Here is a 23734-nt window from a genome sequence, read left to right as displayed (position 1 = left end):
GCTAAAGAACTGAGGGACAGTGCCCAAGCCAGGGTTCAGGCCCACTACCAGACCCCCCGCCCCCAAAAAAACAAAATTGACACTACTAGTGGGAGGAGCCTGTAATCCTTGCTACTCTAGAGGCTGAGATCTGAAGATTGTATTTCAGAGCCAGCCCCGCAGAAAAGTCCATGAGACTCATCTCTCCAATGAACCACTAAAAAGCTGGATGTAGAGCTGTAGCTCAAGTGGTAGAGCACTAACCTTAAGCACAAAAAGCTCAGAGACAGTGTGTAGGCCTTGAGTTCAAGGCCTGGGCTGCCTCATGCTCCTTTTCTAGGGCAGAGGGGCTGACATAGCAAGCCTGCTCTCTCTAATGCTGGCTCTCATTCTTCCTTCTGCACACATAGACAAAAAAACCTACCTTTGCTGTCATTTACTACACAGCAGCAAAACACTAAGGCTAGCACGCTACCACTGAAGCCTCAGCTCTACTGTCAACTTTTTTGGTGGTTAACTGGAGATACGAGTCTCACAGACTTTCCTGCCTAGGCTGGCTCTGAACCACGATCCTCAGATCTCAGATTCCGAAGTAGCTAGGATTACAGGTGTGAGCCATCAGCGCCCACAGCTTCTGTCTTCTTCTCTGAGCACTCAGGTCATCTTCACAAAGAAATCTCTGCTGCCTGCCCTAAGAACATTATTCCCTTGTTCTCTGTAACATTTACTAGTCCACCACAATTCACTTACTTATTTATTCTGGAGTTGAGGTTGAGCCTTATGTGTTCTACCACTGAGACCACCCCATGTTCACTACTATTAGAATATCATTATGCTTTATCTCTAGTTCCTGTTTGCTTTTAGTTCCTACAGCAAAACACCTGAGATAATGAACTTAACAAGAGAAAAGGTCTGCTTGGCTCACAGTTTCAGAAGTTCGAGTCTACCTTCTGTTGGCCCTGTTACTTACATCAAGCAGCCTGTTATGGCTGAGTACCTAGTGGAGCAAAAATCCCTTACTTCATGCCAGCAGACTAAAAAGAGAGCAGTGGCTGGGGTTCTGCTTCACCTTCCAGGGCATGGTCTCAATGGCCGAAAGCCTCCCTCTCGGCCCCACCCTGTAAAGGTTCCACTGTGCCCAATATCACCATCCTGGGGTCCAAGCCCCTTTGTTTTTTTCTCTCTCTCTCTTATTTGCTGGTAATGAGGTTTTCATTCAAGGCCTTGCACTTGCTCAGCTTGTTTGTTCAGCCGGTGCTCTACCATTTGAACCACGCTCTTTGCTAGTTATTTTTGGAGATCAAGTCCTGGGCTGACTTCCAATCATGATCTTCTGGATCTTAGCCTCCTGGGATCAAAAATGACAGGCATGATTATATGTGTGAGCCATCAGTGCTCAGCTTGGGAGACACACAAGATCAAAACCATAGCACTGGGCTGGGAAGGTGGCTCAGTGGTAGAGCGCTTGCCTTGAATGCATGAGGCCCTGGGTTCGATTCCTCAGCACCACATAAGCAAAAAGAAAAAGCCAGAAGTGGTGCTGTGGCTCAAGTGGTAGAGCGCTAGCCTTGAGCTGAAGGGCTGAGGGACAGCGCCCAGGCCCAGAGTTCAGGCCCCACAACCGGACCAAAAAAAAAAAACCCATAGCACTACTGGCATATGTTTATTGTTTCACACTTTTCCTTCTCCACTAGTAAATAAATCTCATGTTGATAGAGATTTTTCTCTGGTGCTAGGGATCAAACCCAGCGCCTCATGCATGCTCCTTACTTATGCGAGTCTCTTGGGTTTAGCTTAAGTGCTGAACTACTGCTCCAGTCCAAGGGCAAAGATTTCATCTGCTTTGTTCACTGGTATTTGCAGACATCTGTGATGGGACCCTGGCATTTTCAGATGAGGATTGGGGAGCAGAGGAGAGCGTGCTGGCTGTGTGGGGAACATTCTGTGATGGTAATTCAGGGACAAGTATTAGCTCAGGTGAGGTCAGTGTGCCCACAGAGTGGGTGGGAGGCCTCTCTAGGACCGCTGCTGGGGCAAGCCGTTGGCCTCCTAGGCTGAGAATACCAATGAGCTGATGTGAGTGGGAAATGAGCTGATTTGTAAGCCAGTCTGGCCTGATGGCTTCTTCAGTGCTGGACAGCTCTGCAGTAACCCGGGGTCGTGACTCAGGGTTGGATGGGCACTGGAAACTTCTTGGCCTCATTGGCCTCAGTGGCTCCTGGAGGAGGGCGAACACACTGCAGAAGGGCGTGGGCTGCCTCATGCTCCTCTTCTGGGGCAGCGGGGCCTACACATCAGCTGAGGTCTGTGTGGCAGTGCTTGCTCTGCCACCCATCTCCTCTGCCTCCCCTTCCTAGAGCTGCGTCCCCGGGGCTTTATGAATTAAATACCCTGCTTGCTAAACTCCATCTCAGGCTTCTCCCTGCCGAAGGGAGAAGGAGAGCCAGCCTTAGAGAGACCGGAAATGCTCTACCACAGCGCTGCTGAATAGCTGGAAAGAGTGTCACCCTGGGCCAGGGGTTCTCTGCAGCTGAGGCTGCCCATTGACCACACTCTAAGAAGTAGCAAGTACTTTTTTTTTTTTTTTTTTAAGAGAAGTTCGGACGGGGCATTCTTTTTCTTATCCACACCATTGACTAGCACTTAAGAGAAATCTTGGGACTGGAAAGGTGGCTCAGTGGTAGGGCGCTTGCCTTGCATGCATGAGGCCCTGGGTTTGATTCCTCAGCACCACATAAGCAAAAAGAAAAAGCCAGAAGTGGCGCTGTGGCTCAAGTGGTAGAGCGCTAGCCTTGAGCTGAAGAGCTGAGGGACAGTGCCCAGGCCAAGAGTTCAGGCCCACGACCGGACCCCAAAAAAAAAAAAAAAAAAAAAAAAAGAGAGAGATCTTTTTATTTTATTTTTTTTTTTCTGCTTATGTGGTGCTAAGGAATCGAACCCAGGGCCTCATGCATGCAGGGCAAGTGCTTTACCACTGAGCCACCTTCCCAGCCCCTTAAGTTTTATTTTATTTTTTTAAGATACATTTAAATGTGAAGAAAGTGGGCCAGACACCAGTGGCTCTTGCTTGTAATCCTAGATATTCAGGAGGCAATGATGTGGAGAATTACTATTTGAGGCGAGCCAGGAGAAAAAGTTTGCAAGATTCCATCTCAATCAACAGGTGGACATGATGGTGTCGGAGTAAGCCTGTCATCCCCGTTACACGAAAACTGATACTGCGCTAGGCGCTGGTGGCTCATGCCTGTAATCCTAGCTACTCAGGAAGCTGAGATCTGAGGATCATGGTTCAAAGCCCGGCCAGGCATGAAAGTCTGGGAGACTCTTATCTCCAATAAACCACTCGGAAAACCGGAAGTGGCGCTGTAGCTCAATTGTTACAGTGCTTGCCTTGAGCTGAAAAAAAGGAAAGGAAAGGAAAAAGAAAACTGATAGTGGGAAGACTGTGGCTCCAGGCCAACCTCAGGCAAAGCAGTTCATGAGTCCTCATCTCAATAGAAAAATATCAGCTACACCAGAAGCATCAATAGGAGGATTGTGGTCCAGACTGGTCTGGTGAAGAGCAGAAGTCTATCTTAAGAAAAAAGGACTTGCCGGGCGCTGGTGGCTCATGCCTGTAATCCTAGCTACTCAGGAGGCTGAGATCTGAGGATCGCGGTTCAAAGCCAGCCCGGGCAGGAGGGACCGTGAGACTCCTATCTCCAATAAACCACCAGAAAACCGGAAGTGGTGCTATAGCTCAGGTGGTAGAGCGCTCGCCTTGAGCTGAAGAGCTGAGGGACAGCGCCCAGGCCCAGAGTTCAAGCCCCACGACCGACAAAAAAAAAAGGACTTGAGGTGTGGCTCAAGCAGAACACTTGCCTATCTGACACAAAGCCTTGAGTTCAGACACTATTACTGACTGACAAAAATTAATTAAAATGCAAGGAAAAAAAAAAAAAAAGGTCCAGCTGGGCGCCAGTAGCTTATGCCTGTAATCCTAACTATTCGGGAGGCTGAGATCTGAGGATCTCGGTTCAAAGCCAGCCCGGGCAGGAAAGTCTGTGAGACTCTTATCTCCAATAAACCACTCAGAAAACTGGAAGCGGCCTGCACACACACACACACACACACAAGTAATAGGGCTTGAACTCAGGGCCTTGAGCTCTTGCTCGGCTTTTGCTGCCCACGGCTGATGTTCTACCTCTCGGACCATGCCTCCAGCTCCCTAAATGCTCTTTAAAACACAGTAGACAGCAAGATTTCATGCTAACCTAATCATTGCTATAACCTGCAGGAGATACATCTAAACAATCTTTGGACAGTTCCAACAGCTGGCGCCATAGGAGGTTACCTATGAGTTGGATCTGCGGCTAAGCCCCGAGAATTGCTAATTGCCTGGTAGCTTGAGCCCATCTCATAGTTGAGGAAGGGCTGACTTGCTTTCAGAGGCTGGAGAAGATGTATATGATCTTTCTTTCCCATCCAAGTTTCAGAGGCTGGGTGGGGTCCAGTGTCCACTTTCCCCACTCTGCCATCTCTTTGAGGCATTGGAAGTGTGGAAAAATAGCCCTTGGTTGGGCTGGACACCCCCTCCCTGTCCTTGGTGGCTCAGGCCACTCACGTTCCTGCTCACGTTCCCCGAGGCTCCACGACCATTAGCCGACGCGGTGACCTTCACCCTGGCCTGGGCCTGCAAATGAATGGGCCTGACCCGCCGTGACCAGGCAAGCGGCCGCCCTCTTAGAGGAGGCTCGGCCAGCACAGCGCCCCGGCATAAAAGGCCAGGGTGGGAGCGATCGCCAGCAGCCGTGGACCCCGAACCCGGACGCGCCCACACCATGGCTGGCCCCAGCCTTGCCTGCTGCCTGCTGGGCCTCCTGGCTCTGACCTCGGCCTGCTACATCCAGAACTGCCCGCTGGGCGGCAAGAGGGCCGCGCTGGACCTCGACGTGCGCAAGGTGAGCTCCCCATCCTGGATCCTCGATGCCGGCCCCCCTGTGTGGGGAGGGGCGGGCCACCCCCGCCCCCTGCCTCGGCCCAGGGGGTCCCCGGGGGCTTGGTGGACGTGGATTCCCGCCCCGGTGAGGCTGAGACGCGACCCCCTCCATCCGCCCCCTCCCGCCCTGCGCCCCCCGAGGGCGCCCCAGCGCCTCTCCCTGACTCCCGCCCTCCCCGCAGTGCCTGCCCTGCGGCCCCGGGGGCAAGGGCCGCTGCTTCGGGCCCAGCATCTGCTGCGGGGACGAGCTGGGCTGCTTCGTGGGCACGGCCGAGGCGCTGCGCTGCCAGGAGGAGAGCTACCTGCCGTCGCCCTGCCAGTCCGGCCAGAAGCCGTGCGGGAGCGGCGGCCGCTGCGCAGCCGCGGGCCTCTGCTGCAGCCCGGGTGAGCGGGCCGGGCGGGGTGGGGGCGGGGGGCCGGGGTCCGGCGGGATCGGGGCGCGGGGGGGGGGCATGGGACCTTCCCCCCCCCACCCCGTCCCCGCTCCGGCGTGACTCCCGCTGTCCTCGCAGACGGCTGCCGCTCCGACCCCGCCTGCGACCCCGAGGCTGCCTTCGCCGAGCGCTGAGCCCCACCGCGCCCCTCGCCCCCCGCCCGGAGTAATGATAGTAAAATAAAATGGATCTTCCTTCTCCAACCTGACTCGTGTGTGTCTCCAGGGTCTGAGTGGGAGGGAGGGGCACTGGGGGTGGAAAGGTGCCCTGGCCTGGTTCCCCCCCCCCCCACACACACACACAGGCCTGTGACAACGAAGAGAAGAGCCACAGGGCCCAGAGGGGACGCTGGGGACTGTTCCAGGTGCCACCATCCCTAGGGGGATGGAGAGGCACTGACCGGCCTGCCCAGCCCATGGGAAACCCCAGCTCCCCACTCCCAACACAAGATGGGACCTGCAAGCTGCCTGAAGAGCTTCCAGACCCCGTGGCTGCTGGCGGCTTGCGCCGGGCTGTGAGCTGAGGATCCTGGCTCAAAGCCAGCCCGATCAGGAAACCCTTTTTTTTTTTTTTTTTTTTTTTTTTTGCTAGTCCTGGGGTTTGAACTCAGGTCCTGGGCACTGTCCCTGAGCTTCTTTTTCTTTAGCCACAACACCACTTCTGGCCTTTTCTGTTTATGTGGTACTGAGGAATTGAACCCAAGCTAGGCAAGCCACTCTACTACTAAGCCACATTCCCAGCCAGTCCTTGACATTTTATCTCCAATTAAATAGCTAAAAGCTAGGAGTGGAATTGTGGCCAAGTGGTAGAGTGGCAGCTTTGAGCAAAAAAGCTAAGGGACAGTGCCCAGGCCCTGAGTTCAAGCTCTAGTATAGGCAAGTGGGCACACACACACACACACACACACGGAACTTTGGGAAGTCCCAAAAGACAAGAGTGTGAATGAATGGACAAGGACGGGGTCCACCTGGTGAACGGGAAGCTGGCAGTGCAGACGGAATGACTGAATGACTCCTAGAGGAGATTTGAGCCATACATGGAAAGTTAGGGGAACAGGGCTAGACTGATAGGGGTGATGGAGGGGGGCACCCCAAGGGCCTTATTTTCCCCAAGAGTAGGACTCTCAACCAGGCCCCAAGGAGGCCATGGAGCTGTCTTCTGGGGGAGCTGAGCACAGGCAGGGCCATCTCCAGTGCTGGTCTGAACCCAAGGGCCCTACTGCCTATGAAGTAAGAGAATCTGCCCAAGCTAGGCACCCTCCAGGAGGACGGGCAACCCTGAGAGTCCACCCTGAAGAATGAGTCCAAAGCCAAAAGGAGGAAAGGCCTAGCAACAAGCTGTATCCACAAAATGAGGAAAAGAAGAAAGACAATCAGCAACTAGTGATCACTGAACACAACATAACCAATAGAAAAATAATTAGAGACAATGATTGTTATCTATAGGTAAAAAGAACAAGACACAAAAACAATGATTATGAGCTAGGCACTGGTGGCTCATTCCGTAATCCTAGCTATGCAGGAGACAGATCTTAGGCTCAAAGTTTGAAGCCAGCCCAGGCAGGAAAGTCCAAACGACTCATCTCCAATTAACTGCCAGAAAAACCTGATGTGAAACTATGGCTCAAATGGTAGAGCTCTAGCCTTGATCGTAAAAAGCTCAGGCCCTAAGTTCAAACTCCAGGACTGGCAAAAAAAAAAACAAAAAACTATGCAATTATATCTAACAATATATAATATTCTATCTATTTTTTTTCTGGTCCTGAGGCTTGAACTCAGGGCCTGGGCACTGTCCCTGAGCCTCTTTGTGCTCAAGACTAGCACTCTACCACTTGAGGCACAGTGCCACTTCTGGCTTTTTCTGGGCAGTTTATTCAAGGTAAGAGTCTCACAGACTTTTCTGCCCAGGATGGCTTCAAACTATGATCCTCAGATCTCACCCTCCTGAGTTGCTAGGATTACAAGCAATGAATGGCAATTTTTAAAAATTATCTTTAAATAGTTGCCCAAAGCAGTTGCCACGTAACAAAGCAGCTTATGAATACAATGCGTCTTGATGTTATCACCCCTTTCAACATTCTCACTTCACCATTAAAACTTTTGAAGCCAGAGATGTCTAAAAAACCTTACACTCAACAACTAGAGAAAGTGTGGCTTTAAAGGTGCACATATGAAATGCTCACAAAACCAACCCTGCACTTGTCATGAAAGAAGGCAATTATAAGGTAGGAGCCAACATTATACTGATTATAATCCCTGACCTCAATGCATAAAATTAAAGAAACTGAAAGGATGATTAAAGAAAATTCTCATGTGTCTGCATTTCAAATACATATTAGAAAATAACCCTGGGGTTAGCACTGTGATCATCATGAAATTACTGATACTTAGAATAGGGAGGGTAACACTGGAGGGGACAGGAAGACATCAGGTTGTAGGCAGAAATGTGTAGGTGTATACCTTTGTTGCTGGAGGTGACAGGTAAGGGACATTGCATCAAGCTATGGTGCTTACTCGGTAGCTGGGATACCATGTTGAGTCTCTCAAACTTTTATGTTCAGGCTGGCCTTGAACTGCAATCCTCCAAACTCTGCCTCCTAATTAGTTAGGATTAAAAGCTTGAGCCAGCATGCCTGGCTAAATGTGGATTTTATTTTTATGTTCCTGGGTCTTGAACTCAGGGCCTGGGCACTGACCTTGAGCTTTTCTGCTCAAGGTTAGTGCTCTACCACTTTGAGCCACAGCACCACGCCTGGTTTTCTGGTGGTTAATTGGAGATAAGAGTCACAGAATTTCCTGGCCAGGCTGGCTTTGAACCATGATCTTCAGATCTCAGCCTCCTGAGTAGCTAGGATTACAGGCATGAGCCACCAGCGCCCTGCTGAATTTGGATCTTTTATGTCCCCAAAGGCCCACGTGTTAAATTTCCCCAGCTTGATTTTATTGGGAGACAGTGGAATATTAATTAATTAATTAAGAGCTGGTACTAGGGCTTCAACTCAGGGCCTCACACTCCTACTTGGCTTTTTCATTCAAAATTGGTGCTCTTCCACATAGTTCCAATCTAGCGTCTTTTCTGGCATGAGCCCCTGGCGCCCAGCTCTTTTCTTTTCTTTTTGAGATAGGGTTCCACCAAGGGCTAGCCTTAAACTAGAGATACTCCTTCCCTAAAGCTAACACTACCACTTTGAGCCACAGCTCCACTTCCTGCTTTTTTTGGCAGTTAATTGGAGATAAGAGTCTCGTGGCTTTGAACCAGTGACAGGCACCAGTGGCTCATGCCTATAAATCCTAGCTACTCAAGGTTCAAAGGATCAAGGTTCAAAGCTAGGCCAGGCAGAAAAGTCCGTGAGACTCTTATCACCAATTAACCACCAAATAGCCAGAAGTAGAGCTGTAGCTCAAAGTGGTAGAGCACTAGCCTTGAACAAAAAAGCTCAGGGAGCCAGGCGCTGGTGGCTTACACCTGTAATCCTAGCTACTCAGGAGGCTGAGATCTGAGGATCACGGTTCAAAGCCAGCCCGGGCAGGAGAGACCGTGAGACTCCTATCTCCAATAAACCACCAGAAAACCGGAAGTGGCGCTGTAGCTCAAGTGGTAGAGCGCTCGCCTTGAGCTGAAGAGCTGAGGGACAGCGCCTAGGCCCAGAGTTCAAGCCCTACGACCAACAAAAAAAAAAAAAAAAAAAGCTCAGGGACTGAGTTCAAGCCCCATAACTGACCAAACAATAAATAAAAATAAAAACAAACAACTAGAAACTTGGCTCAAGGCTCTGATTTCAAATCTTGGTATCACCAAGACAAAACAGTATGTATATGGGCAAACTTTTGCTGGACATAGGAAGCTCATGCCTGTAATCCTAGCTACTCAGAAGGGACAGATCGGAAGGATTGTAGTTCGAGGCCAGCACAAGCAAGAAGTTAGTGAGAGCCTACCTCAACTAATAGCTGGGAAGGAAACATAAATAGCAGGATCACAGTACAAGCAGGCTCAGGTATTTACAAAGACTCAAATCAGAAAATAACTGAAGCAAAAGGGGCTGGGGTATGACTCAAGTGGTAGTTTGCTTGCCTAATAAGTAATATAAGGCCCCGAGTTCAGATCCCAAGACCACTAAAATATAGCAAGGGGAGGTTGATAGTGTGGCTCAGTGGTGGGACACAAGCACAGGGCCCTGAGTTCAATCCTTAGCACAAAAAAATAGTGGAAATTAATAAAACAAAAGCTATTAATATTTTTAAGGCATTAACTAGCCTTTGTTGAGATTCAACAAAGCGTGTGTTTACTTGTCCTGGGGCATGAACTTAGGGTCTCGGTTCTGTCCCTGACCACCTTCTTCTACTTCTCCTTCTTCTCCTTCTTCTTCTTGTCAGTTGTGGGACTTGAACTCTGGGCCTGGATACTCTACCACTTGAGCCACAGCACCACTTCTGGGTTTTGTTTTGTTTTTTGGGGGTCCAGCCTGAATCTGGGCCTGAGCACTGTCCCTCAGCTCTTCAGCTCAAGGCTAGCGCTCTACTACTTAAGCCACAGCACCACTTCCGGCTTTTTTTCTTTTTGCATATGTGGTGCTGAGAAATCGAACACAGGGCCTCAGGCATGCAAGGCAAGCGCTCTACCACTGAGCCACCTTCCCAGCCCATCACTTCTGGTTTTTGAGTGCTTAATTGGAGGTAAGAGTCTCACAGGGTCTTTTCTGCCTAGGCTAGCTTTAAACCACAATCCTCAGATCTCAGCCTCCTGAGTAGCTAGGATTATAAGCATGAGCCATCAGTACCTGGCTCCTGACCTTCTTTTTGCTCAAGGCTAGTTAGCACTATACCATTTGAGCCACAGCTCTACTTCTGGCTTTTTGTGGTTAATTGGAGGTAAGAGTCCCATGGACTTTTCTGCCAGGGCTGGTTTTGAGCCTCAGTAGTCAGATCTCAGCTTCCTGAATAGCTAGAATTACAGGTGTGAGCTACTGGCACTTGGCTCATCAGGAAATACTTTAGAGAAGATGCTGATGTCACCACTTTATGAAACAGGAGGCGTGGAGGCTTGGGTACCTTGCTCTGGAGTGTCACTAGCTGTGGCAGCCCCTGCACTCCTGGAGGGGCTGGTCTGTGCTGAGCACAGACCGAGCAGAGCTTCCTGAGAGTGCTCTGTAGCCGGGTCAGGGGACTCCAGGGAGGAGGGAAGGAAAACAAAGGTGTCCAGAGACAGAGAGCAGGGTGGGGTAGGCAGATGTAGCAACATCTCAGAGGAAGGACTTGACTGATCTGGAGACAGGTGGAAGAAAACAGGTGGCAGAGGCTCTACCTTGGAGTAGGAGGCTCTGAATCTCATTGTGAAATGTGCAAGCCCAGACACGAGGCTGGGGATTAGATCCAGTGCAGCCAAACCACATCCCTCTTCTACCTCCCTCTGTCACAAAGAACTAATAGCCTTCCCTTAGGTCTGGCCCTACCAGCTCTACCCCATTTAGGGGCAGACCTTAAATAGGCCACATGTGGAGAACGCAGGAATCCATGGTGGGGAGACACCTGCCCGGCCCTGCCTCACCTAGATCCACCTGGTCCCTCTCTGCAGGGGTCAAAGGTGAAAGCCAAGGGAGCACTGAGGAGGCCAAAGCACCTGGGCTCTTGGGTGGGCAGTTTGGGTCACAGGCTCGGCCCCTAGCCTGGGTGGAGGGAGTCAGCCGGCCATCTCTCTGCCTGTGCTCTCTCCTGGCGTCAGTGTCTGCAGAGAAAGCCATATAGCCTCTTGTGGACCCAAGTCTTGAAACAAGACAGCCAAGGAAAAGACACCCTGGAAGATGGAAGGTTCCCAGGGCTTCAGGGACAGAGGACACAAGGGAGGGAAGAGAAGCAAGGAGGGTCAAGGGGCTGGAGGGAAAGGAAATGAGGGGATGAAGGGGATGGAGGTCAGGGACGAGTACTGGAGACATCTTTGCCCTGTGTTCGAGGACGAGAGGGTCCTATGTGTGGGAGCCAGTGCGTGTGTGAGGTGAATATGGACCTAGTGATCCTCGTGTTCATCTGTCATCGCTGTGGTTTCTCTGGGCACACCTATGGGTTGGGCCTGGGTGCTGTCCCTCAGCTCTTCAGCTCAAGGCTAGCGCTCTACCACTTGAGTCACAGCGCCACTTCCGGCTTTTTTTCATTTTGCTTATGTGGTGCTGAGGAATTGAACCCAGGGCCTCAGGCATGCAAGGCAAGCGCTCTACCACTGAGCCGCCTTCCCAGCCCTCACACCTATGGTTTTTTAACGGTGTCTGTCTGTGGGTGAGGTCAAGAGTCATGGACATGTCTCTAATAATTTTTTTTTTCAGTGCTAGAGAAACCAGGACCAGGTGCATGCTAGGCAAATGTTCTAAGCCCTCGCCTGTCTTGTCTGTTTTTCTGAGTGTGTGGGCTGCATGGGGCTGCTGTACATGAGTTTGCAGCTCTGTTCTCCCTACAGTCTCTCTCCCACACTGAGGGCCTTAATGGTTGCGGCACAGGACAAATAGTAGCCTGTGTGCCCTCTGCTAGGTACAGTGCTGTGTCCTAACCCACTCCACACACAAGCCCAGCCTTGGATGGAATAGGCCTTGCCCTGGGAATCTGAGAGCCCGGGTGAGGTCCCTGGGGTGGAAGTGAAGCCTGCCCTGCTCTCTCAGCTTCTGTCATCTCTCTCCATCCTTCTGCTTTATCTCTTGTGCACCAATGCCTTCCCCCTCCCTGCTTTTGTTCTTTCTTGTTGTTGTTGGTCCTGGACCTGCCCCCAGGTTGCACTGGTTCCTTCCTGCCTGCCTGCCTCCTTCCCTCCCTCCCCCTCTACCTCTCTCTCCTTCCCTCCGTCCCCACTCCTCTCTTTTCCTGGGGCTTGAACTCAGGTCCCTTTCCTTTTTGTTCAGTCTACCACTTGCCCCACAGTTCCACTTTCAGCTTTTTTCCGCTGGTTTATTGAAGATAAGAGTCTCATAGACTTTCCTGCCCAGGCTGGCTTCAGCCCCTTCTGAGTCGCTTAGGATTATAGGCGTGGTTTTAGACGTATCTTTGCTGGCCTGAAGATGGTTTCCTTTATCGATTCTGTTCTTTCTCTGGGGTGGATCTGCCCACAACTTAGTACCTCTTTTTTTGGGGGGGGGAGTGGGGGGGAGGCGGTCCTGGGACTTGAACTCAGAGCTTGGGCACTATCCCTGAGCTTTTTTTTTTGTCGGTCGTGGAGCTTGAACTCTGGGCCTGGGCACTGTTTCTGACTCTTCACTTGAGCCACAGCACCATTTCCGGTTTTCCGAGTGGTTTATTGGAGATAAGAGTCTCTCAGTCTTTCCTGCCCAGGCTGACTTTGAACCGCGATCCTCAGATCTCAGCCTCCTGAGTAGCTAGGATTACAGGCGAGCCACCCGCGCCTGCACCTCCCTGAGCTTCTTTTGCTCCAGGCTAGCACTCCAGCGCCACTTCTGGCTTTTTCCTGTGTATGTGGTGCTGAGGAATCGAACCCAGGGCTTCATGCACGCAAGGCAAGCGCTCTACCACTGAGCCACATCCCCAGCTCCTGCCCACAACTTAGGATGCAGGAACCCGCCAGGGCGGGGTAGGGGATCTGCGCGCCCTTTCCTTCTGCCCCTCCCTCCCCACCCCTAGAGACGAGACAGACACCGCGGTGCATTTCCAAGGTTTATTTCCGAGCTGCGGGCGGGGCGGGGGGGGGGGCGCGGGCGGGACGGCTCAGTAGGCCCCGGGCTTGGGGGGCTCGGCGGGCTCGGCCGCCCCAGCCAGCTGCACCAGCCGCAGAAGCAGCGCCCCGGCCGGGCCGTCCAGCTGCGTGGCGTTGCTGCGGTCGCTGGCGCGGGCGCGGCGGCGGAAACCCTCGCGGCACTCGGGGTCCGTCACGCAGCTCTCTGCGGAAGGGAGGGTGTGAGCGCGGGGCGCAGGGTGGGCGCAGCTCCGCCGGGGCCTCCCGCCTCCGCCCCGCCCCGCCCTGGAGCCCTCCCCCTCCCCCTCCCCTCTGCCCCCTTCCCCGGGCCCACCGTCGTTGCAGCAGAGGCCCGCGGCTGCGCAGCGGCCGCCGCTCCCGCACGGCTTCTGGCCGGACTGGCAGGGCGACGGCAGGTAGCTCTCCTCCTGGCAGCGCAGCGCCTCGGCCGTGCCCACGAAGCAGCCCAGCTCGTCCCCGCAGCAGATGCTGGGCCCGAAGCAGCGGCCCTTGCCCCCGGGGCCGCAGGGCAGGCACTGCGGGGAGGGCGGGGGTCAGGGAGAGGCGCTGGGGATGGGGATGGGCGGGGGTCCTGGGTTCCGGCTTGGTTGGGGCTGATCAATGGGGCCACAGGACTTCTTGGTTTTCCCATGACTGAAGCCCAAACGATAATAACTATCCTCACCTTTATCAGGGGCTGCGTCACGAGAGATCCTCTCTCTCCAGCTCTGGGACATGGGGCACCCCTCTCTGCCTGAGTGTCTGACCCCGTCTGAGCTCCATGTACACTTTTCTCTAGTCCCGAACTCCTTTGAGCCCTAGCGCAATTCCCTGTGCACCCTGTGCCCTGCAGAGGACCCTGTACCCCCATCCAAAACACATCCAGACGCTGCCTCCTTGTTTCCTGGCCTGGCTCATGGTCTCTTTGCTCACTGGATCAGGGCCTGCCAGGCTGGTAGCAGAGGCACTAGCCCAGGAGGGAAGGCATAGATCCCCGGTGCCTCAGGCCTCTGAAGAGAAGCCCTGTACAAGGAAAAGCAAGCTGAGGAGACTGCCCATGTGCCCACTCCAGCTTGTTCAACAACTCCATGTTGAGCCACTTAGGTGCTGGGCAGGACTGAACAGAAAAATTCAGATTTACTTCAGCTCTGCCAGCGCTAGGATCAACTGGGCACCAGCTGGCCACACAGCCTAAGAGAATTGGGTCGGATACCGAGTAGGACTTCTGCACAGGAGGCTTGGCTTGCACAACCTGCTCAGGCAAGCTCAGAACAATGGCTGTCTCCTGGGGTGAGTTTGGACTCCTGTGGCTAGAACTGGGTAGGATAAGAAAGCCATCGATACTGCAGCCAGTCCAGATGAGAGGACTCCACAGGCACCGCCGAGGCCTTGCCAGCCAGTTCCACTTGATTCAGCTCCAAGCCCACTTGCTGGGGAAGCATTTCTCACCATCCGGTGCAGGAGCCCTTGATGCCTGTCTGGCAGCCTGGTCCCTCCCCCCCACCCCAATGGCCCTTCTGCCCAGCCGTGCCTCCTCCTCTCAGAGGCCCCATCTTAAAAGCTGCCTCCTCATGACTTCCCACTTTCCTAGCCCCTGCCTTGGGGTCCCAGGGCACTCTTGCACCCAAGCCCCCCTGAGCTCAGCCGCAGTGGTACCTGTCTCAGCTCCATGTCAGACATGGCCCTCTTGCCACCCCGTGGGCAGTTCTGGAAGTAGCAAGCCGAGGTGAAGGCCAGCAGGCCGAGGAAGCAGACGGGCAGCATGGTGTCGGGCATCCTGGCACCAGCAGGTGAGGTTGTGCACGGCGCTGCTCAGCTGGCTCTGTGCCTCTGCCTCTGCTCGCTGCCTATTTATGTCCGCAGGTGTTCCCTGCGAGGCAACGTGGCTGCCACCCCCCCCTCCCCAGTGACTCCCCAGGAGCCCACGGCCGCCAGGTCCCAAGCCGTCAGCAGTGATTCAGGCGTCTGGGGACGCACGTGGGCCTGTCTGTGTGGAGGATGGTGGAGGAGGGGGCAGGCCGCTGGGCTGTCATTGACCATAGTGTGACAGGAACAGCTGCCAGTGTGGCTGTGACACTGTGGGCTCCAGCAGAGGGACAGACGGGGGTCCCCTGCGACTGTCTCTGAACATTCTAACCGACCAGAAGGGGTGGGGAGCTCATAGGTCCCATCCACTGGCACAGCCTTTGAGAGGAGCCTAGGGGGGCCCTGTGGGCTTAGGCACGGGGTCAGGCCCAGGAGCTGTGGAGCAGGGGACAGCCAGCTGAGCCCTGCAATAGGACAAGTGGCCTAGAATAACACGCTTCGTGGCAAGGACAGAGGGCTCCAGGCGCCCTCATGGGCAGCCACAGTCATGAAGTCAAGAGAGGGATGCAGAATTAGGGGGAATGGCCCTATGGGGGTGCAGCAAGGCATCAGAGGAAGGCCTGGATGCTCCCACACAGGCTCCCACAGAGCAGGGTAAAGAGAGACTCAGGGCCTGAGACTCAGGACCTTGCGGACAGCTTCTTGGGGTGTGCCACATGGTTTCCCCAAATCTAGTTAGGGAGCTAATGTAGGGAATGAGAAATCCAGGCCCAGGAAGGATCAAAGGTGTGGGGAGAGAGAGCCTTGTGGAACCTGACAGTCACGTGCTTAGGGGCTCCAGACCAATACCATTTCAGGCCTGGGGCGAGGCTGGGGGACCTGGGCCTGGGGGAGGAGGAAGAAGCCATAGTTAGATGGGACCTGGCCTAAGAAAGCGGTGTGAGAGTCTGGAAGGTTTTTTGGTGCTTTTTTTCTTTGCTTTTTGTTGGTGGTGGTCATGGGCTTGAACTTAGGGCCTGGATGCTCTCCCTGAGCTCTTTTGCTCAAGGCTAGAGCTCTACCACTTTAAGCCACAATGCCACTTACAGTTTTCTTGTAGTTAATTGAAGATAAGAGTCTCACAAACTTTCCTGCCCAGCGTTAGCTTTGATCTAAGGATCAAGGTCTCCTGAGTAGCTAGGATTACAGGTTTGAGCCACCAGCACCTGGCATTGAGTCTAGAAGTTTTAAAGAGGCTACAGCCTCCTTTCCCAGTCACTAGAATGTTGTGGTGTTGGATCCACTGCTCATGATTCAGGCTGTGCCCAGCCTCCAGCTCTCCTGGCCCTCACAACTTCTTGCTCACCTTCTCCAGGGGGACAGCCAAAGAGAACATGGCACCAGATCTTTCAGGAATGACCTGTTAGGAACTTGAGGACTTTCTTTTTTTCCCTTGAGACAGAGAATCACTGTGTAGTACAATCTGGCCTCAAACTCTCAATCCTCTTGCCTCTCAGCCTCCATTAGTGCTAGGATTACAGGCATGTGCCATCTCACATAAATCTAGAGCTGACACATGGCCCAGCTACCAGTGGGATGGAAAGGAGTAAAGCTTGGTCAGAAACTTGCTCTACTCCAGCTCGGCAGGTCGTGAGGGAGATGGAGAAAGGAGAGTCCCATTTCAGGCTTGCCCAGTGCCCTTGCCTTTACCCTTCCTTCTTTTCTTCAGGTCCCAGTTATCATCTGACAGATTGAAGGGACAGCTCTGGGACAGGCCAGGACTCTCTCTACTGGTCCACAGTCCATTTTGAGGCCTGCTTCCACTCCAGGCCCCTTTAAAAACTCCAGACTCAGCCAGGCAACAGTGGCTCATGCCTGTAATCCTAGCTACTTAGGCAGCTGAGATCTGAGGAGTATGGTTCAAAGCCAGCCTGAGCAGGAAAGTCCATGAGACTCTTCAATAAATCACCAGAAAACTGGAAGTGGCGCTGTGGCTCAAGTGGTAGAGCGCTAGCCTTGAGCTGAAAAGCTCAGTGACAGGGCCCAAGGCCAGAGTTCAAGCCCCATGACTGGAAAAAAAAAACCCAAAAAACAAAAAACAAAACCCTCCAGATTCCACCTCTCTACCTAGGCTGGAGGGATGGCTTCAGTTAGTGCCTACTTCTCAGAGCCTTGATGCCTTTAGTGTGCTGACTGGTTACATTTCTTTTTTCTTTTGTTTTTGTCGGTCATGGGGCTTGAACTCTGGGCCTGGGCACTGTCCCTCAGCTCTTCAGCTTAAGGCTAGCGCTCTACCACTAGAGCTACAGTACCACTTCTAGTTTTCTGAATGGTTTATTGGAGATAGGAGTCTCTCGGTCTCCTGGGCTGGCTTTGAACTGTGATCCTCAGATCTCAGCCTCTTGAGTAGCTAGGATTACAGACGTGAGTCACTGGAGTCTGGCCCTGTTTATTTATTTAATGTGCTATCCTAATTTCCTATTTCCCTGGTCTCTCTGTTTCTGTCTGTGTCTGTCTGTGTCTGTCTGTCTGTCTGTCTGTCTGTCTGTCTGTCTGTCTGTCTGTCTGTCTGTCTCTCTCTCTCTCTCTCTCTCTCTCTCTCTCTCTCTGAGATGGGGTCTTGCTGAGTAGCCCAGGCAACTTCAGACTCATGATCCACCTGTTACTGGTTTGAGACATAGGGACCCTCCACTTGAGTTTTCAGTATCAGGTCTTTGATTTTGATTGCAAAATAAGAGTTTCCAGACAAGTCACAATGGTAAGAAAACTTGGCAGAGTTTTATTGAGTGAGCAAGCAGGCAAGCAGAAAGGCACAGGCACACACTAACGGATGAGTGTGGGTGTGCAAAGGGAGACACACAGCTCGGTCATCAGGGCTATATATGATAAAGGCAGGGTTTGACTTAAGGTTATTTTAAAATGTGTTTTTCTTTGTTCTTACACATTTAATCACTTTTTTGTTTTTTGGGGGTCCGGTTGTGGGGCCTGAACTCTGGGCCTGGGCGCTGTCCCTCAGCTCTTCAGCTCAAGGCTAGCGCTCTACCACTTGAGCCACAGCTCCACTTCCGGCTTTTTTCTTTTTGCTTATGTGGTGCTGAGAGGAATCAAACCCAGGGCCTCAGGCATGCAAGGCAAGCGCTCTACCACCTTCTCAGCCCCTTAATCACTTTTTAAAAAACTATTTACTATCCCCCCCCCCCACTTCCCTCTCCCCATTTAATCACTCTTTTTTTTTTTTTTTTTGGTCATGGAGCTTGAATTCTGGGTTTGGGTGCTGTGCCTCAGCTCTTCAGCTCAAGGCTAGTATTCTACCACTTGAGCCATAGTGCCATTTCCCGGTTTTCTGGTGGTTAATTGGAGATAGGAGTCTCATGGACTTTACTGCCTGGGCTGGCTTTGGATTGTGATCCTCAGATCTCAGCCTCCTGAGTAGCTAGGATTACAGGCGTGAGCCACCAGCGCCTGGCCATTTAATCACTCTTGGTATTATGCTTTCATCATCTGTGTTTGGGGGCTCTAAGACTGGCCTGCTCATTAAACTTTGATCATTATGTTTCGGTGATGGGAATCTGCATGGTTCTCATAACCCAATGCTGCCTTCAAGGCTCACTTGACACCTGCCCCCCCCCCCCCCTCCAGGGCCATTTTCAGAAGTTCCTGACTTGGAGCAATTCTCAGAAAAACCTCATCTGGGCCCTGTCTGAAAGTATGCATTGTCCAGAAGGAACTTTTGTCCAAACTGCCTGATACTGAAATCCTGGAGCCCCACTTTCTATGCCCCTTGTATCTCTGTCCAGTGTTACTTGGCAACCCTCTACAGCAATGATTAAATCTGATCTGATCTGTTGAAGTGTTTCCTTTCTTTCCATTCATCCACTTGCTCTCTGCCATATGCGTTTCAAGACAGATCTTCTTTAAGGTAAGTACTTGGTGCCTGGAATCATTTTTCCAGGTATTTGCTTTTCTGTGATAAATGTCTTTCTTTACGATGACCTTGCTAATTATTTTGGGCCAGAAGGCAAGGTCAGATAGGGAAAGCTGCTCTTTTTCTTTTCATTTTCCTTATACAAATACTGTAGCTTATGAAGGAGTATAGAGATGAAGGCAAAGTAGATTGCCAAATAATAGTGTTTGTTTCTGAATTCCTGGCTGTTTACTATGCTTCATTTTCTTTTCTTTCTTTCTTTCTTTTTTTTTCTTTTGTTGTTGTTTGTGAGGCTTGAACTCTGGGCCTGGGCACTGTCCATCAGCTCTTCAGCTCAAGGCCTAGCGGTCTACCACTTGAGCCACAGCACCACTTCTGGCTTTTTCTGCTTATGTGGTGCTGAGGAATTGAACCCAGGGCCTCAGGCATGCAAGGCAAGCGTTCTACCACTGAGCCACCTTCCCAGCCCCCCTTGTATTCCTTTTTGTATGTGTCATATAAGTCTCAGCTACTCCAACTACAGTTGGCTTTATTTTCTTTAAAAAAAAAATTTTTTTTTACCTTTAAGTAGTTGTACAAATGGGTTGTCGTTTGACAAAGAGTTAGCTTCGTTTTCAGACGAAACGTGCTGCTAGCCCAAAGCACAATGTTCTCTCTTCTCACCTGTTTCCTATCTGTGAACCATCCACCATGAAGACACACGAATGCTTTACCACTTGAGCCACAATTCTAGTCTGGCATTTTGCTAACTGGAGATGGAGTCTCCTAGACTTTTCTGCCTCCATCCTCCAGTTCTCTCTCAATCTCCTGAGTAGCTATGATTATAGATGGGAGCTATTGGTGCCCAACTATAAAATATTATTGCAAAAATAAGTAAAAAAGCAAATGGAGGGAAAACAGTTTTGATGACTCTTTTCTCTATTAAAACCCGGCACTGAGGCAAGGTTCAAATCTAGAGACTCTCAGTTTCGTTGAGTCCTCCAGCGTTTGCTAAGGAGAAACCCGGGCTTCTCCCTGGTGCTGGGGGACTGGGCTCAGGTCTCTGTCTCTCCCTCCTTAGAAGCAGCCAGCCAGAGCGACCAAGCGACCAGAAAAAGCCTTGGGGACGGGGTGGGTTGGGGTGGGGCGGATCAGAGGTGAAGTCACTAAGGAAAGCCTAGCGAGCGGGGCCTGCGCAAATTGGGCTGTGCGGCGGGGACTCACGGCGCGGCCCGCCCCGCGCCGCCGGCCTTAACGAGGCGCGCTGTGCCCCGACTACTAAGAGCGCCATGAGCGCAGCCCGCGGCCCCCGGGGCCCCGGAGCGCGGCGCCCGGAATCACTCAGCACCATCAGCCCGTGGGCGGGCGGGGGCGGCCGCGGCTCCCCGGCTCCCTGCCCGCCGCCGCCCGTCCCCGGCGGGGAGGCGCGGGTGGAGCCGGGGGTCCCGGGCGGGCACGAGGGGACCTGGCCCCCTCGGCCGCCGCGGGGGTCCCCACGCGCCCTCCCGCCGTCGCGGGCGACCGCAGAGGAGGAGCCTTGGGACGCGGAGGCCACCGCTCAGTGAAGGCTGCCCAGGATATGCCAGGGTCTGGGCCACTAATGTTCCCGGGGAGAGAGGGCCGGGAGGGTGCACCCCGAAGTGAGAGCTTGTGTAAAGGAACGGGTTGTGTGCGCGTGCGCGTGCCTGTGTGAGCATTTGTGAGTGTGCGTGCGTGCCAGCCTATGCGCACGAGCGTGCGTGCGTGTGTGTGCCCTGGCATGAGTTACGTGGCAATCAATCCGAGTCAGCCCTTTACATGCTTTCTTCCTTGAACCACATTAAACCCCACGAGGGAGGAGTATTTCTATCTCTGTTCATAGACAGGAAACTGAAGGACAAGGAGGTTGAGTCATTTGCCCAAGGAAGGATACAGGTACCAGTCATTCCACTGTCCCAAATTGTGGGGGTGACTAAGCCAGCAGGACACTGAATTCATTTATGAATAACTTTTATTATTTATTTATTTGTCAGTCATGGTGCTTGAACTCAGGGCCTGGGCGCTGTCTCTGAGCTCTTTTCATCCAAGTCTAGGGCTCTACCACTTTGAGCCACAGCTCCACTTCTGGCATTCTGGTGGTTAAGTGGAGATGAGTCTCATGGGCTTTCCTGCCTAGCTTTGAATTACAGTTCTCAGATCTCAGCCTCCTGAGTAGCTAGGATTACAGGTGAGAGCTACTGGGCCCAGCTTGCCACCACCATTCAATTCTGAAGATCAGGAGTTCACACTGGGCATAGCAAGGTTATCCTTTATTTCCTTCACAATGTCTGGGGCCTCCACTGGAAAGAGTGAATGGCAGCAACTGGAACCATCTGGACACTTCTTCATGCTGAGCACCTGGGCTGGACACATGCCAAGGCACACTGGGTGTGCTGACTCCAGTGTCTACTTCCTGTGGGCTGTGGGGTTCTCACATCTTGGTGGACTCCAAATAAATGGATTCAATCTGAAAGCTTTGCATGGTGGCTCAGGGCTTCAAGAATGAATGTTTTAGAAAACAAGACTGAAATGAGTGATATGGCATCTTATGACAGCCTTGGAAATCGTCCAAGGTGTATTCTGCCATACTGGATGGTCAAAACATCCACAAGCCGTTCAGACATTAAGAAAAGGAACCGAGGGGCTGGGAAGGTGGCTCAGTGGTAGAGTGCTTGCCTTGCATGCCTAAGGCCTGGGTTCGATTCCTCAGCACCACATAAGCAAAAAGAAAAAAGCTGGAAGTGGTGCTATGGCTCAAGTGGTAGAGCGCTAGCCTTGAGCTGAAGAGCTGAGGGACAGCGCCCAGGCCCAGAGTTCAGGCCCCACGACTGGACCCACAAAAGAAAAGAAAAGGAACCGAATCTACCTCTATCCAGCAAAGTATGCCCAGATAATTGAGAAGCAATAATGTAAAACTAATCACAGAGATGGGAAGTCAGGAGAGGAGAAGCCTGAGGTTTGGGACAGTTTTTCCCAAGGAATATTGAAAGGGGAGGGTGAGCAATTGGAGAGCTTTGGGGACACCGCTTTTAAGAAGGGGTGCAGCCCTGCAATTCTTACCACAGGCCAAGCTGAATCAGCCTGGGCCAGGCTGCCCCCATGTTGCTTGAGGAAGGAAACCTTGGGGGTTCAGGCATCTTAGATCATTTCCATCATCTCATTACAGAAGGTCACCATTGCACACACAAGCACGTGCCAGAGCATCTCATCTCCCCAATTGCTCATGCTCCGTTCACCTCCTGAGTCCCCAGAGCCAGAGCTCCTTCAGCCTGAGCTCATCCAGTAGGTGGGAGAGAGGAAGGCAGGTGAAAGGGGTTCTCTCTGGAGGCTCCTATTTTCTGAGACAGGCTAATTACAGTCTTCCTAATTAATGAGCCATGGGGTTGCATTTCATCTGCTGAGTCAGAGCTGTTATCTGGGCCCTGGGCCTAAGGGGAGGGTACCAAGAGGAGGAGAGGAGGTTGGAGAGATGGAGGCCAATTTTCTGTCCTTCCCTTTTCAAGCCCAGTTCTCTCCACCAGTTGAGAGGGTCTCTGGTCCCAACCCATTCTTCCTATTCTTGACATCTTTCTGGGACTTTTTGCCAATCTGTCTGTCCCTCCTGCCTTCCCACTCTGCCAGGACCACATGGACTCATTGGGTACCAACTCATACGTGCTTTCCATGTCACTCAGCTGGGGTCTCTGTGAAGATGGCAAGCCCATTAGGGCAGCTTCACACCACTGCACCTGGCCACAGCCTGCTAAAGACCCTCCCCATGACCTCTCTCAGTAACTGCATGCAGGTGCTTTTTCAGCCAGGTTAACCTGCAGAGCCCTTATTAAGGGAAGAAACTTTTTTTTTTGTCAGTCATGGGGCTTGAACTCTGGGCTTAGGCACTGACCCTGTGCTCTTCAGCTCAAGGCAAGGGCTGGCTTTGAACCGTGATGCTCAGATCTCAGCCTCCTGAGTAGCTAGGATTATAGGTGAGGTGAGCCACCAGCGCCAAGAACAGCTTTTATTCTTATGCCCAGAGGCACATAGCTGGGCACAGGCTGCTTATGAAGTTGATATCCAATAGTTCTACTCTGATGCCTACATAAGGAGGTTCCTGTATATTATGTGGCCAGTGATTTCTCACCAGACTGGTGCTGACAATGCCTGTGGATTCCACAGGAGATGACCCAACTACAGAACTACAGCAAGTCAGAGTAGTTCTGAGTGTGATTTAACCTCGGTTTTCTCCTAACCTGAATTGTATATATTACTGCACATATTGATCGGGACATTTTGCTCAATACTAAATTCTTGACTTTGGCTTTTTAACTTTTTTTCAGGGCCTCATGAATGTTAAGCAAGCACTCAACCATTGAGCTATTTTTTTTTGTCTTCTCAGCAATGGAAAAAATATATATAACATTTCCCTTATACTAAAAGTATGGGAAAGGGAAAGCTCCAAAATGCTTGTGTAGTCATCCCTTGGAAGTGCACTCTGCTGTTACTCTTCTAAATCTTCACAGAAAAATTTCTATCACAAGAGCTGCGTCCCTGTGCCACTCTGAGGATCCCCATCCATCAGGTGTGCCCCGCGTGTATATGACAGCCTGGCTTCACTGAGGGAGGCTGGGATGAGAATGGCAGGCCGGAGCCATTCTAGGCACCTCCCCACCCAAGACTTTAAATTGTACTGGGCTTTACAAGTGCCTCAGACTTGTGAGCTAGGTGCTCTACTGAGACAAACCTCCAACCTTTTCCACTGGTTGGGGTCATGGGGGTCTGAACTCTGGGCCTAGGCGCTGTCCCTCAGCTCTTCAGCTCAAGGCTAGCGCTCTACCACTTGAGCCATAGCACCACTTCCGGCTTTTTTCTTTTTGCTTATGTGATGCTAAGGAATCGAACCCAGGGCCTTATGCGTGCAAGGCAATTATTCTACCACTGAGCCACCTTCCCAGTCCCTTATCTTATTTTTTTCATCTTTCTTCCCTTCTCCTT

The 23734-nt window shown here is 52.1% G+C and overlaps 2 protein-coding genes across 2 annotated transcripts; one reads left to right on the top strand and one right to left on the bottom strand.

Annotated features, from left to right (window-relative positions):
• The first annotated feature begins 4799 nt into the window (after positions 1-4799).
• Positions 4800-5557, top strand: Oxt (oxytocin/neurophysin I prepropeptide). The gene is made up of 3 exons (XM_070007745.1): positions 4800-4919; positions 5140-5341; positions 5470-5557. Exons 1-3 carry the CDS (start codon positions 4800-4802, stop codon positions 5523-5525), a joined length of 378 nt encoding a protein of 125 aa, XP_069863846.1. The 3' UTR covers positions 5526-5557.
• A 7531-nt stretch (positions 5558-13088) lies between these two features.
• On the bottom strand, positions 13089-14838 carry Avp (arginine vasopressin). Its single transcript, XM_070007744.1, has 3 exons — positions 14713-14838; positions 13391-13592; positions 13089-13261 (listed from the first exon to the last, which is right to left on the bottom strand). Exons 1-3 carry the CDS (start codon positions 14830-14832, stop codon positions 13089-13091), a joined length of 495 nt encoding a protein of 164 aa, XP_069863845.1. The 5' UTR covers positions 14833-14838.
• Positions 14839-23734: the final 8896 nt, after the last annotated feature.

This window comes from Dipodomys merriami, unplaced genomic scaffold (assembly GCF_024711535.1).
Source record: "Dipodomys merriami isolate MVZ:Mamm:240054 unplaced genomic scaffold, mDipMer1.0.p SCAF_7, whole genome shotgun sequence".
NCBI lineage: Eukaryota > Metazoa > Chordata > Mammalia > Rodentia > Heteromyidae > Dipodomys > Dipodomys merriami.
Note: the sequence above shows the minus strand (reverse complement) of the source record. Positions and strands in the feature narration are given on the sequence as shown.

Coding starts and splice junctions, on each gene's coding strand:
- Oxt (XM_070007745.1), top strand. CDS start 4,800: ATGGCTGGCCCCAGCCTTGCCTGCTGCCTGCTGGGCCTCCTGGCTCTG. Junction 4,920..5,139: donor TGGACCTCGACGTGCGCAAG/GTGAGCTCCCCA, acceptor CCCTCCCCGCAG/TGCCTGCCCTGCGGCCCCGG. Junction 5,342..5,469: donor GGGCCTCTGCTGCAGCCCGG/GTGAGCGGGCCG, acceptor CTGTCCTCGCAG/ACGGCTGCCGCTCCGACCCC.
- Avp (XM_070007744.1), bottom strand. CDS start 14,832: ATGCCCGACACCATGCTGCCCGTCTGCTTCCTCGGCCTGCTGGCCTTC. Junction 13,593..14,712: donor CTGACATGGAGCTGAGACAG/GTACCACTGCGG, acceptor CCCTCCCCGCAG/TGCCTGCCCTGCGGCCCCGG. Junction 13,262..13,390: donor GGGCCTCTGCTGCAACGACG/GTGGGCCCGGGG, acceptor TCCCTTCCGCAG/AGAGCTGCGTGACGGACCCC.